The sequence below is a fragment of the Heloderma suspectum genome, chromosome 2, assembly GCF_057233095.1.
Source record: "Heloderma suspectum isolate Gila_16-S chromosome 2, 16-S_ref, whole genome shotgun sequence".
NCBI classification, from domain to species: domain Eukaryota; kingdom Metazoa; phylum Chordata; class Lepidosauria; order Squamata; family Helodermatidae; genus Heloderma; species Heloderma suspectum.
This window is the reverse complement of record NC_139459.1, coordinates 363,844,537-363,858,872: the sequence shown is the minus strand read 5'-3', so window position 1 is coordinate 363,858,872 and position 14,336 is coordinate 363,844,537. Positions and strand designations below refer to the sequence as shown.

At 45.9% G+C, this 14,336-nt stretch overlaps 1 protein-coding gene across 14 annotated transcripts in view; it reads left to right on the top strand.

The window, feature by feature from the left end:
* LOC146355727 (uncharacterized) overlaps positions 1-14,336 on the top strand; it is a 75,363-nt gene that overhangs the window by 34,599 nt on the left and 26,428 nt on the right. For 13 of the 14 annotated variants that reach the window (XR_014787214.1, XR_014787216.1, XR_014787212.1 and 10 more), the window contains 5 exons: positions 1,887-1,949; positions 5,212-5,274; positions 6,259-6,321; positions 6,808-6,856; positions 8,855-8,919. Coding sequence is in view for 9 of the 14 variants with exons in the window: in XM_084831075.1 (XP_084687201.1) it covers positions 1,887-1,949; positions 5,212-5,274; positions 6,259-6,321; positions 6,808-6,856; positions 8,855-8,919 (303 nt within the window). In the remaining 5 variants the exon portion in view is untranslated. Of the gene's footprint in view, positions 1-7; positions 853-1,886; positions 1,950-5,211; positions 5,275-6,258; positions 6,322-6,807; positions 6,857-8,854; positions 8,920-14,336 lie in introns of those variants that run through there. The other variant, XM_084831078.1, reaches the window with a different exon arrangement.

Here is a 14,336-nt window from a genome sequence, read left to right as displayed (position 1 = left end):
TGCTCCTCCCTCTTCCGGCGGTGAAAGGAGCAGAGAACAGCCTGTAGCAAAAAGACCTAATTTGCATGAAACACTAAAGTGCTTACATGGAATATTGAAGGGGAGAAAAAGCCTCAGAGATTTAGAATAGTACTTTTGGCCATTTTCCTCAGTTAGAATCGATGTGAGTTACACAAATCATATGAAAAAAATGTTAGCGGCTTCTTGGTCTCCATACTCTTTGAGAGATGGGAGCTTAATAGGAACCCAGGAAATGAAAGAGCTTTTTAGTTCTACAAAGCAGCCAAGAGAAAAGGTTGTGGATTGTACATATTTAAAAACTAGCTTTTTAATCTGTTTTTAGGCTGCCTTTCATCTGTATTTTTTAAGAGCTATAGAAATACTCTTACTAAGAGACTTTAAATGAATGAACTTTTTTCTATTGGAACACATTATCTTTTTAGACATTATATAAAAATTTTTGTTAGGTCTGTAGAAGTGCTCTTACTAAGAGACTTTAAATGAATGAACTTTTTTCTATTGGAACACATTATCTTTTTAAACATTATATAAAAATTCTTGTTAGGTCATATGAAATAGATTTTTTTTTTCACAGTCCAACTACTTCAGATAGACTTTTCCTTTGAAAGTGTCTTCTTCTTTTAAACAATACAAAAGGACTCTTAAGCCACTTCAGATAAATAGACTTTTTTCTTTGAAACTCTTTGGCTTTTTAAAGAATACAGAAAAAATACAAAAGAACTCTTAAGCCACTTTAAATAAATAGACTTTGTTCTTTGAAACTCTCTGGCTTTTTAATATTGACTACCATGCAAGCTATAAATTTCTACAGGACCTCTGGAAGAGAGACCGGTATGTTTTTTTTCTCTAACTTCCCCCCCCCACCCCCCAGTATGTAGGCACATATGGGTCTATAATATCGTGGGGGGAGGGGTTTGGGGCGGCTGGGCCCCCACACCCTTGATGTCACTGCTTCCCTTTCTTTCCCTTCTGTATGCCAGGAAGTGATGGGGCCAGATGCCATGATCTTAGATTTTTTAATATTGCACAATATTGGCCTATTCAGAGGACATCTGCTACCAAGACTTGGAAAAGACAGTCTTGGTATTGCTGTGCAGGGACCGCCCAATCCGACCCGGAAGCCGCTTTGTGGTTTCGGAGGCGGGCCTGATTCGGCTTGGGCAGATTCGGGGGGGGGGGGGGGAACCCGACTTGGCCCCAAACCAGGATTCAGATTTCGAACCCTGCTTTGGGTTCCCCCCAATGACCCAGTGCAAACCACCTTACCTTGCCGCTGCCACCACCTCTGCTGCTATCCTCGCCGCTGCTATCCTCGCCGCTGCCTCCGGTGCTGCTGCCGCTGCCACCTTCACCACTGCCACCTTTGCCATTGCTGAGGCCTGGACGCACGCGCCGACTCTTACTGCAGGGAGTCACCATTTTTAAATTGGCAACTTCTAGGAACTTCCTGGAGATTCCTGGAAGTTGCCATTTTAAAAATGGTGACTCCCTGCAGTAAGAGTCGGCACGTGCATCCAGGCCTCAGGAGTTGACGGCAGCAAGGATGGCGGGGGCGGAGGCGAGGGCGGCAGTGTCAGCAACGGAGGCGGTGGCTCAGGTAAGGACCTGGCGTGCCTGGGCCAGGGCTGCCGAAGTGCCAAAGCACACCGGGTGCTTTGGAGAGCCCCCGACTCACTCCGGGTCGCTTCGTGCCCCCTCTGCTTCGCCTTGGAAGGGGCTCAAAGTGACCCAAAGCAGCCCGCTTCGACTCGAGGTTCGGACCTCAGGCCAAAGTGATGCACAGCCCTAAATCTTGCAAGGTAATTTGTTCCAACTTTTGGGACGTCAATCACGTGCCTCAAGTTGTCTCTAATTTTTTTTGGTAGGTGGAAGGAGATTCCAGACCTCTTTGCATCTTGACATACAACCACATCTTCCCAGATTCATTGGTAAGGCTTGGGGACACTGAGATCTTGTGTTTTGGACATACTTGTGTTTGTGGCATTTCCTGCTATACAACAATCCTGTATAATGGCTTTGTCTGGGTTTTCTCTTATAAGCAGAGTTACATCTAAAGGGAGCATGGTCAGGGGAACAATTTTATGCACCTGGTTCATCTAATTCAAGGGGAGTGGCAGTACTGCTGGCAAAAAAGTGCCCACTAGCAGTGACAGACATAGTCAGACACCCAAGAGGGAGATACATCTATGTTAAAGGGAATTTGAGGGAAATGCAGCTCATGTTGGGTTCGCTCTATGGTCCCAACAAAGGACAGGACATCTTTATGAAAGAAGCAATGGGAATATTAGAAGAATTCCCACAAGGTATGGTCATAGTAGGAGACTTCAATGAAGTGTTAGATGCTGTCAGGGTGGACACTGAGCCCATAGAATCCCAGAGTAGTTCTGATTCTGAGGAAGAGCAGTCGCTCCTGGGAGGGGAGCGCGCTCCTCTTTCCCAGGGCCAACAGCTGACGGAGATTCCTCCCACCAACATTCCTAGCTTAGATAGCAGTCCAGGGAGTAACAGAGAGCAGATAGCAAACTTGGTGGATGCGCGACACCGACACAGAGAGCGGCGCCAGATGGAGGGCGCGGAAAGGAGGCGTAGTGCCCGGTTGGCGCGCAAACAATGGCTGCGCCCAGAGGATCCAAGGGAAAAGGGGAGGGACTCTCCCTAGTCCCTAATTTCAGGGGTCTGCCAGTAATTCTCTTTCAAACGGGGACCAACTGTTCCAACTTAGGGCATAGGTTCGGTGCTGCTCAGATCTAGTTGCAAACGGTATAGTTGTTAAGTTGAAAAAGAAGAATAAAGCTTTGAAAAGAATCCCTTCGTCTGTGTCTGGACTTGGCTACTGGATTAGACTGAGAGAGGCCTCCAAGGAGCCCTTGACAGATGCCACATTAGATAGAAGTGGAAGACTGGTAAGAGGTGAGAGGGGCCCAAATGCTTTAGCAGAGATACTCAGCAATCACGGTTTGACAGACGTATGGAGTAAGCTGAATGCAAACATCAAAAACCATACTTTTTATTCTCCAAGGCATAACACCTATTCAGGGGTTGATTACCTTTTAACTACTCAGACAGGGGCTATCACAGTCTCTGATCATGTCCCAATAAGCTTAATTCTTGCTCTTCAGGACAAGCAACCAAGGAGATATGCTTGGCAGCTTAGTCCAAATTTAATAGCAAGTAATATCAGTCAGGTTAAAGGAGGAAATCAAAACCACCTTTACCATAAATTCAGTTCCTGATATGAAGAAATAGTGTGGAATGCAATGAAATCAGTAATAAGGGGATTGTGTGCTCAAGAAGCCAGCATTTTTTAAAAAGGCTGCTAAACAAAAATGTCTTGCTGACATACCTAAACTGGAATCAGATCACAAAACGACCGGGAACCAGAAAACATATAAAATTATTGGGGAAAAGAAATGAATTAAAGGTGTTTGAAATTGGAAATTGGTAAAATATATGACTCAATTATATATTTCAACAGACTATATTATAAATTAGAGAACTGCAATTCTAAATTACTTGCAAGGAACAAGAAATTTTATTTGGGCAGTTAGGGACAAAGAAGGTCAAATGTATCACAAAGCATCCAAAATAAATAGCACTTTCACAAAATTTTATCGGAATTTGTATACTTCTGGCAATCCAGACTCCAATCAAATAGAAACATATCTAAGAAAAATTAATTTAAAACCACTTAGCCAAGATCACTCCAGATATTTAAACCAACCAGCTTTGAGCAAGAAATTCAGAAAGTGATAAAGCGGTTGAAAAGGGAAAACTCCAGGATTAGATGGATTCAGTGGGGAATTCTATCAAGTCCTTGAGTTGGCATAACTCTTTAAAAACATCTTGGAATGAGTTGTGGGGAGATACCAGGGACATGGAAATGGACACACTTAATAGTAATATTAAAGCCAGGGAAAGACCGCATGTCCCTGGGATCATGCCGTGCCATAGCATTACTAAACCAAGATGCAAAAATATTATCTGTCTTGGTTAATCAAATTAACACATTTATAACAAACTATATAGCAGAAGATGAAGTTGAGCACACGCCAGGAGAGAGCGGAGGACAGGAAGGCCTGACGTGCTATGGTCCATGGGGTCACAAAGAGTCGGACACGACTTAACGACTGAACAACAAATATAGCAGAAGACCAGGCAGGGTTTATGCCCCGGAGGCAATTAGCTGATGCAGTAAGAAGAACATTAAACATTATTCATTTTGGAAGCAAAGAAAAAGTTTATTTAGCTCTACTATCCTTATACATCTTTAAGGCATTTGACAGAGTGGATTGCATTGGAGAGGGGGCATTGAAGGCAACTTGCTCATGGGGTGTCCGCCCCCCCCCCCCACACACACACACACAGGACCGGGAGCTGACATGGGCATCAAACTTTGCTTCAGGTTGCTTCAGGTTGTCAGGGGCCGAGGCCTGGGGAAGGCGTTAGCCCTGAGGGTCAAGACAAGGGCTGGTCCAGAAGAGGTAAAGCTAAGGTGAAGGAAAGGAGGTCTGAATCTGAGGCCCAGAGACACGGGGGCATAGTCAGAGCCAGCAGACGGTTGAGAGAAGGCAACAGCAGTCTGTTGCTGTCACTCCTAGTGAAAAGTTCCTCAGACCAGACTAATAAGCAGACTAAGCTTCATAGGCCTAGATGAGCAGGGATTGTAGTGTCAGCTGATAATTACGGAAGCCTAGGTGGCATGGCCCCCTTGTGCTGCAAATGTAATCTGCCAGGAAGTAAAATGCCAGATTCTGATTACTGGAAGCTCTGGTTTGAAGCACATGGGCCATCTGCCTTACAGATGTGCATATGCTCTCTCTCTCTCTCTCTCTCTCTCTCACACACACACACACACACACACACACACAGAGTTTCCTTGACAGATGTCAGTGTGTTCCCAGGAGACTGAAAGTCTGAAAAACCACTGTGCCATTGCGTAACAGTACTGTCAATTTCTAAACGCCAATGCATGTCAGCTATCAAATACTACAGAATATGAACTATCGGATATCACACCGGGCAACTAAATATTGCTGGTGTCGAATACGGATGTCTGTTCTCTGGAGAACGTTCATGTATGCTACCAAAATCCACAAAAGAGAAGCTAGAGGAGAATTTTAGAGCAAATTTGTTTCAACAATCTAGGGATGTTGAGGCTCATCAGACTGACCCCATATTATTTTCTTGCAGGGCTACGTGAATTCCATGCCATTGCACATTTTTCTTTGCAATTAGGACTTTCTGTAGTTCATGGTGAGTCTTGGAACACTGAGATCTTCAGCATATCCTTGTTTGTGATACTCATGACATATCTGACAGAATGATACTACTAGATACCAATGTAGTGATACCTAGGAAAAATTCCCCAAGTTGATTGGGAAATGAGAGCCAGCTGTGCTTGACTCATGGGGGGGAGGGAGGTCTTTATCTGCCAGGCCACAAGCAGGGCAGCGATGTCCAATTGAATTCCCAAAGACCCATTTCGACATGGGTCTTTATCAAGGGAACTGAAGCATACAAAATATGAAATACATTTATATATATATATAGAGAGAGAGAGAGAGAGCACACCAAAGCATTTAAAATACAATTTTACTTGTTTCCAAAAGAACTCTTGAATAATATGTATTGACTAATTAAAATCTTCAGAGTACGCTAAACTATCAGAGTACGCTAAATTCTCTGTAGTATTGCTCATATGGCTCTGGGTTATAGAGAGCAGAGCATGAAGAAACAAAATACAAGATGGCTTGAGTGCAGATGGAGAGAAACTCCTAGTGGATGCAATGGTGTGTGCCTATGGTCGGGTGTATTCAGGGGTGGTGAGGGCGGCAAGAAAACATTTTGCTGCCTGTATTCAGCCGTCTATGTGCCGCTCAGCAGAGCTTTTTAGGGCTATCCAGGGGCTATTACAAGACAGATGAGCAGCTCCAAGTCTCCCCCTTTTATGCTCAGAGCCCTGACAACTCCAAGAAAATTTCAAGGAGCCAATCACAGGTTGACTACTGCAAGCATTCCTGAACTCTCTAATGGGTGGGGGAAGTTCCCACAGGAAGAGAATGGAATCCTTGACAAAATGACCACAAACTCACCTTTGAGTCAAAATATTTGGAGAATATTTACACTTTCAGGAAATTTTTACTACCAGATTAGGAGAGGAGAACTTTTGGAACAAATTTGTTACAACTCTGAGGATCTTTGCTGCTTCAAGTTGTGTTTTGTGTTCTTTTCTTGCAGCTCAAGGTGGCTTCCAGGTGACTGCACATCTTACGACGCAATCTGGACTTTTGGTATCTGATGGTAAGGCTTGTGGAATCTGGGGACCACTCTGATTAAAGAGGTTGCCAAGATTTCTATGTCCCGTCTTGGATATCCAAGTTGGGGGCTCATAAGTTTCCCAGTTTGCAAACCACTGTAATATACCATAGTATATCAACTGTCAGCAGTTTCAACTACCAAATGCTACTGCATGTCTATCAAATACTGCCAAATGTGCCAGATATCAAATAGTGAATGGAAATATCGTTAGGGGTTAAATACAAATATCCATTATTTGAAGAATATGTGAGCAGTCAGAAGGCATCTGGATCTTGCCATCAATATCCACATAGGAATGTTTTGAAGATTTTTGGGGAGCTAATTAATTCCAATATTCTAGCAGCAAATCTCAGAAAAGGCCTTAGAAATGATGTTTGTGCAAAGTTAACTTTTCCAGTATCTACATCCAGACCACAACTCTGCAGATGTTCAGGTGCTTCAACTTTTCTCCCTGTTGTTTTGTTGCAGGTCAGGATTTGTCCATGGTGGTTCCATTTTTCAATTTTCACTGCCTATTGTAAGTCCTGTCCCAGTGATCACTGCATCAGAAAGTTGCTGGCAAAGCTCTGTGGGAATGTTGGGCATGATCAGCTATCCAATACCAAATAGTGAAATGAAATATCTGTAGGGGTCAAAACCAAATATCTACTATTTGGAGAATATTAGGAGTGCACGAAAGCCACTTACCTGGTCTCGCAGCTTGTTCGCGGTGGGGGGGAGGTGCTTCGCTGCTCTCCCCCCGAAGTTCAGGCCGGGGGGGGAGGCTTCCCGCCTCGCCTGGCCGAAATTCAGGCCAGGGGGGAGGCTTCCCGCCTCACCCGGCCGCGAAATAAAAAGTTAAAAAAAAACCAACGCCCCGCGATAGGCTACGTGACGATTAACGTAGCCTATCACGGCTAGATCTGCAAAGTCAGCCGTGATAGGCTACGTTAATCGTCACGTAGCCTATCACGGGTGACTTTAAAAAAAATATATATATAAGCGCGTATGCAAATGGCGGCCCCCATAGGGAGCCGCCATTCGCGTTCCTTATTTGGTCGCTGTAGTCTACGTAAATCTTTACGTAGACTACGGCAACCAAATAAGGAACGTGAATGGCGGCTCCCTATGGGGGCCGCCATTAGCCGTACGCGCTTTTTTTTTTTTAAAGTCACCCGTGATAGGCTACGTGACGATTTACGTAGCCTATCACGGCTGACTTTGCAAATCTAGCCGTGATAGGCTACGTTAATCGTCACGTAGCCTATCACGGGGGTGTTTTTTTTTTTAACTTTTATTGGAATGGCGGCGGCGGCAGCCGGTCAAAAGACCGGCTGCCGCCTCTGCGCCCTGTCGAAGACCTGCCGAACTGCCGCCGGGACCCGCCACCGGGAGGGACATTCGGGAAAGGTAAGTCCCGTCCCGGGGGGGGGGTGCGGGGGGCGGTGCGGAGAATTTCTCCCCGAAACTTCTTCGGGGGGCCGAACACGTTGGCGCTCGACCCCCTGAAGTTTTGGGGAGAAATTCTCCGCCATCCCTAGAGAATATTCAAGTACCCAGAGAAGAACTTTTGGAACAAATTCATTCCAGCTCCAGAGGTGTCCAGTGGCTCAAGGTGTCTCCTTACTGAAGGCTCAAGGTGTCTCCTTACTGAAGGCTCAAGGTGTCTCCTTACTGAAGGCTCAAGGTGTCTCCTTACTGAAGGCTCAAGGTGTCTCCTTACTGAAGGCTCAAGGTGTCTCCTTACTGAAGGCTCAAGGTGTCTCCTTACTGAAGGCTCAAGGTGTCTCCTTACTGAAGGCTCAAGGTGTCTCCTTACTGAAGGCTCAAGATGTCTCCTTACTGAAGGCTCAAGATGTCTCCTTACTGAAAGCTCAAGATGTCTCCTTACTGAAGGCTCAAGATGTCTCCTTACTGAAGGCTCAAGATGTCTCCTTACTGAAGGCTCAAGATGTCTCCTTACTGAAGGCTCAAGATGTCTCTTTACTGAAGGCTCAAACTGTCTCCTTATTGTTTTGTCACAGGTCAAGAAGGATCTATGGCTACTATATATTTTATCATGCAATCAGGATCTTCCACAGTTGGTGGTAAGGAAACTGCCAAGTCTTACATCTTGGGCATCTCCTCTTGTTTGTGGTGTTTCCAAGGGCACAAATGACCAGCCAGAGAGCGGCAGCAAACAGGCCTGGTGTCAGCACTCGTAGAGGGAGACTGCCGCAACAGCTGGGCTGAGCCAGGACATGGGCTCCAACTTTGGAAAATCCACTCTGAGGTCGGAGCTCTGTCTATGGCTTTGGAGGGGGTTTTTCTGCACAATTGTATGGCCCCTGAAACTGTCTAGGGAAGCACAGGACTGCTCTCTCCGTCCACAGTCTAAAATTACCTCGCTGCACCACTGGGCATTTGTCATGTTTTTGGCAGAATGTTTCCTGGAGATACCCACAAAGGAGGAGTTCTGGAGCAAAATCATTGCAACTCTAGCCAGAACTAGGGATACTCCAATACCTCAGCATGTCTGCTTTTTGTTTCCTTGCAGGTCAAGGAGGTTTCCAGGCCTCGGGACATCTTATTTCTTCCAACCACACCTTCCCAGATTTATCAGTAAGTGTTATGGAAGCTGAGATCTTGAATACTGGGCTTGGGTACATTCCCATCCCTGTGATTCACCTGCTGTTAGGCAATAGGAGATCAAAATGCCACTGTGTAAAAAGCACAAACTTGCCCATGCTTTGGCGGCTGCCTGTCCCCTTCTGGGCTGGATGATTACAGCTACGAACGTGGCAGCGTGAACTTCTTGGCACAATTGAACCTTAAGTTTCATTGACCTCCACTTCTGGGATCTGTCTATACCCAGATATGCTCCCTTCAGCCTGTTCTGAATCATTTCTCAGAGCAAACCCAAACCATACTTGAGCTTTGAAGAGAAAGTCCTGCGAGTCCATTTTTGATTAGTTTAGCAAATCTTCCCATCCATATGGAAGGGAAGGTATGGAGCGCACAGCCTCCAAACTGACAGTTCATTCATTGATGGGTATGAAGCTTTGAGGCCTACAGAGGCAAGGCGGGGGGGAGGTCAGACTGAGAGGCCTGGAGGGGGGAGTTGTTGGGAGGGGGTTTCCCAGAGAGGAGTAGTTTCATTTCCCTAGTTAATTTTCAGTATCTTCAGGTTTGAAGCAGTACTTTTGGTTCTGAGGGAGGAGGGTATATAAAGAGAGAGTCAGTGAACCTGTAGGGTCAGTCAGGAAGACCAGAGTATGAAGAGACAGCAAGAAGAAGCAGCCTGGAGAGGTAAGCGGCAGAGCACTGGCTCCTTTCAGAGAGGTGGTACTTCAGAGGAATTTTGGAGGCTTTGGAGGGTTTGCAAGGATTGCACGAACTCAAATGAACTTTACAAGGTGAGGTGGCTGAGGGCTTTTTCTAGCTTTTTTAAAACTGTAGAACCTATTTAAAAGCCCCAGCAGTTTCTCGATCATGACACCACATAGTCCTAACCCCCCCGCCTTTAGGATTATTTGAGTCCCACAGCTATTTAGGAGAAATTAAAGTGGAGGGGGAGAAAGCAGTTTGTGGAGACTGATTGCATCCTTTGCTGTACTGAAGCTATTGAACTTCCACAGAAGCCAAAGGTTCCAGTTTGGGGCCGTAAAATGAGATGCTGTGTGAAATACCAGTATTTATTTGTTATTTATTTATTTGTTTATTTCATTTATTTATTTCATTTCTATACTGCCCAATAGCTGAAGCTCTCTGGGCAGTTCACAAAAATTAAAACCAAACAACACACAATAAAACAATTTAAAATATATTTAAATTTAACCACAATATAACAATACAACCACAATAAAACCTAGCAGCAGTGCAGGAGTTTAAAATACAGATTTAAAACAGCAAAGATAAAGATTTAGAAAGCTAAAATGCTAAAATGCCTGGGAAAATAAAAAGGTCTTCACCTGGTGCCGAAAGGAATACAATGTAGGCGCCAGGCGAACCTCACTAGGGAGCTCATTCCAGAGCCAGGGTGCCACAGCAGAAAAAGCCTTCCTCCTAGTAGCCACCCGCCTCACTTCCTTTGGCAGGGGCTCACGGAGAAGGGCTGCTGCTGATGATCTTAAGGTCCGGGCAGGCACATATGGAAGGAGGCGATCCTTCAGGTAACCTGGCCCCAAGCCGTTAAGGGCTTTGAATGTTAACACCAGCACTTTGTATCGGGCCCGGAAATGGACTGGCAGCCAGTGCAGCTGGAAAAGTACTGGCGTAATATGAGCTCGCAGGCCAGTCCCTGTTAACAATCTTGCTGCCCTATTTTGGACCAGCTGAAGTTTCCGGACCGTTTTCAAAGGCAGCCCTACATATAACGCATTGCAGTAATCCAGACAAGAAGTTATCAGAGCATGGATAACTGTAGCTAGGCTATCTCTGTACAGATAAGGGCGTAGTTGGTATACCAGCCTAAGCTGATAAAAAGTGCTCCATGCCACTGAGTTCACCTGTGCCTCAAGTGACAGTTCTGCATCCAAGAGCACCCCCAAACTACGAACGTGATCCTTTAGGGGGAGTGCAACCCCCTCCAGAACAGGTTGAATATCACCTAGCCGGGCAGACGAACCACCCAGTAACAGTACCTCCGTCTTGTCTGGATTGAGTTTCAGTTTATTGGCCCCCATCCAGTCCATTACTGTGCCCAGGCACTGATTCAGAACAGCCACTGCCTCACCTGGTTTTGATGAGAAAGAAAGGTAGAGCTGGGTGTCATCTGCATATTGATGGCACCTCAGCCCACACCTCCAGATAACCTCCCCCAGCGGTTTCATGTAGATGTTAAACAGCACGGGGGATAAAATAGAGCCCTGTGGAACCCCATGGCACAATTGCCATGGCACAGAGCAATAATCCCCCAGCACCACCTTCTGGAATCGGCCATCCAAGTAGGAGCGGAACCACTGTAGTGCAGTGCCTCCGACTCCTAACCCAGACAACCTATCCAGAAGGATACCATGGTCGATGGTATCGAAAGCCGCTGAGAGGTCCAGGAGAATCAACAGGGTCGCACTCCCCCTGTCCCTCTCCCGGCAGAGGTCATCCCACAGGGCGACCAAGGCAGTTTCCATTCCAAAACCAGGCCTGAAGCCCGATTGAAATGGATCTAGATAATCCGTTTCATTCAACAGTGCCTGGAGCTGTCCTACAACCACCCGCTCAAGCACCTTGCCCAGGAAGGGGACGTTGGCCACTGGCCTATAATTGTTAACATCCTCTGGGTCCAGGTTAGGCTTTTTCAGGAGTGGTCTAATTACCGCCTCTTTTAAAGCGGCAGGCACCACTCCCTCTCTCAAGGAGGAATTTACAACCTCCTGGACCCAGCCAGACATCCCCTCCTTGTTTGATTTAATAAACCATGAAGGGCAAGGGTCAAGCACAAAAGTGGTCGATCGGACTTGGCCAAGCACCTTGTCCGCATCCTCAGGCCTCAGTAACTGAAACTCATCCAATAAAACTGGACCAGACGGTGCTCTGAACGCCTCTACCAATGGAACTGCATTAATTGTGGTATCCTATTCATGACGAATCTGAGTGACTTTATCCTCAAAGTGCTGTGCAAACTTGTCACAGCGTGCTACCAAGGATTCCACCATCTCTCATTACTACTACATCTAGCATGATGTAGTAGTAATGGGGGACTTCAATTTCCCCGATATTTGTTGGGAGACAAATTCTGCAAAACATGGCCCCTCCAGGAAATTCCTGACTTGTGTGGCGGATCACTTCCTCCTACAGAAAGTAGAGGAAGGAACTAGAGGATCGGCTATCCTTGACTTGATCCTAACCAACAGAGATGACTTAGTGGATAAAGTAGCAGTTACAGGAACTCTGGGGGAAAGCGACCATGTTGTACTTGAGTTCTTGGTTCTAAGGGAAGCAAAAGCCGAGTGTACTCAAACGCGTACCCTGGATTTTAGGAAAGCTGATTTTAATAAACTCAGAACAATGATCAGTAAGGTCCCATGGCAAGCAATGCTAGCGAGAAAAGGAGTCCAAGATGGGTGGGAACTTTTAAAAAAGGAAATTCTCAAGGCACAATCACAAACAATTCCAACAAGAAGAAAAGGTGGAAGACAACAGAAGAAGCCAATGTGGCTTCACAAAAAGCTTAGGGATGCCCTGAAAACAAAAAAGGACACATATAGGAAGTGGAAAGAAGGCCAAGTAACAAAGGAAGAGTACAGGCAGGTAGCACAGAATTGCAGGGATGGCGTCAGGAAGGCTAAAGCGGAGAACGAGGTGAGGTTAGCGAGGGATGCTAAAAACAACAAAAAGGCTTTCTTCAGCTACGTGCATAGTAAAAGGCAGAGGAAAGAAATGGTTGTTCAGCTATTAAATAAGGATGGCAAAATGATAACAGAGGACAAAGAAAAGGCAGAGGTGCTCAATTCCTACTTTGGCTCAGTCTTCTCCCAAAAGAGGGTCTATGACCCCCCTGGCAAAGGCGAAGTACAGGCTGAAGGGGCAGGATTGCAGCTTGAGATCGACAGGCATATGGTCAAGGAACACCTCATTACTTTGAATGAGTTCAAATCTCCAGGGCCAGATGAACTGCATCCTAGAGTCATAAAGGAACTGGCAGAAGAGCTCTCAGAACCGCTGTCTATTCTCTTTGAGAAATCATGGAGGACCGGGGAAGTGCCAGATGACTGGAGGAGGGCTAACGTTGTCCCTATCTTCAAAAAGGGTAAAAAGGAGGAACCTGGGAACTACAGACCAGTCAGTCTGACATCAATCCCTGGGAAAATTCTGGAGCAGATCATAAAGCAATCCATCTGGAAGCACCTTGACAACAATGCAGTGATTACTCGAAGCCAACATGGATTTGTCAAAAACAAGTCCTGCCAGACAAATCTGATCTCATTTTTTGATCAAGTCACCTCCCTTGTAGACCGTGGGAATGCTGTAGACATCATATACCTCGACTTCAGCAAAGCTTTCGACAAAGTGCCCCATGATATCCTGATGAGCAAACTAGCTCGAAGTGGGCTAGATGAAACAACGATCCAGTGGATCCACAGTTGGCTACAGAATCGGACTCAAAGAGTGCTTATCAATGGGACCTTCTCAAGCTGGGGAGAGGTAACGAGTGGGGTACCGCAGGGCTCAGTCCTGGGCCCAGTGCTCTTCAATATTTTTATTAATGACTTGGAGGAGGAGGTGCAGGGAATGCTGATCAAATTTGCAGATGACACAAAATTGGGAGGGATAGCTAATACTTTGGAAGACAGAAACAAAATTCAAAGTGATCTGGATAGACTGGAGTGCTGGGCAGAAAACAACAGAATGGCATTTAATAGGGACAAATGCCAAGTTCTGCACCTAGGAAAAAGAAACCAAATGCACAGTTACAAGATGGGGGATACGTGGCTCAACCACACTACGAGCGAGAAGGATCTTGGAATTGTCGTCGATCACAAGCTGAATATGAGCCAACAATGTGATGTGGCTGCAAAAAAGGCAAATGCTATTTTGGGCTGCATTCATAGAAGCATCGCTTCCAAATCCCGGGAAGTACTAGTTCCCCTCTACTCAGCACTGGTTAGGCCTCATCTGGAGTACTGTGTCCAGTTCTGGGCACCACACTTTAAGAAGGATGCAGACAAGCTGGAGAGGGTTCAAAGGAGGGCAACAAAGATGATCAGGGGACTGGAAACAAAGCCCTATGAAGAGAGACTGAAAGAACTGGGCATGTTTAGCCTTGAGAAGAGAAGACTGAGGGGAGATATGATAGCGCTCTTCAAGTACTTGAAAGGTTGTCACAGAGAAGAAGGCCAGGATCTCTTCTTGATCATCCCAGAGTGCAGGACACGGAATAATGGGCTCAAGTTACAGGAAGCCAGATTCCGACTGAACATCAGGAAAAACTTCCTGAGTGTCAGAGCAATACGGCAATGGAACCAATTACCTGGGGAGGTGGTGGGCTCTCCCACACTGGAGGCCTTCAAGACGAGGCTGGACAGCCATTTGTCAGGGAT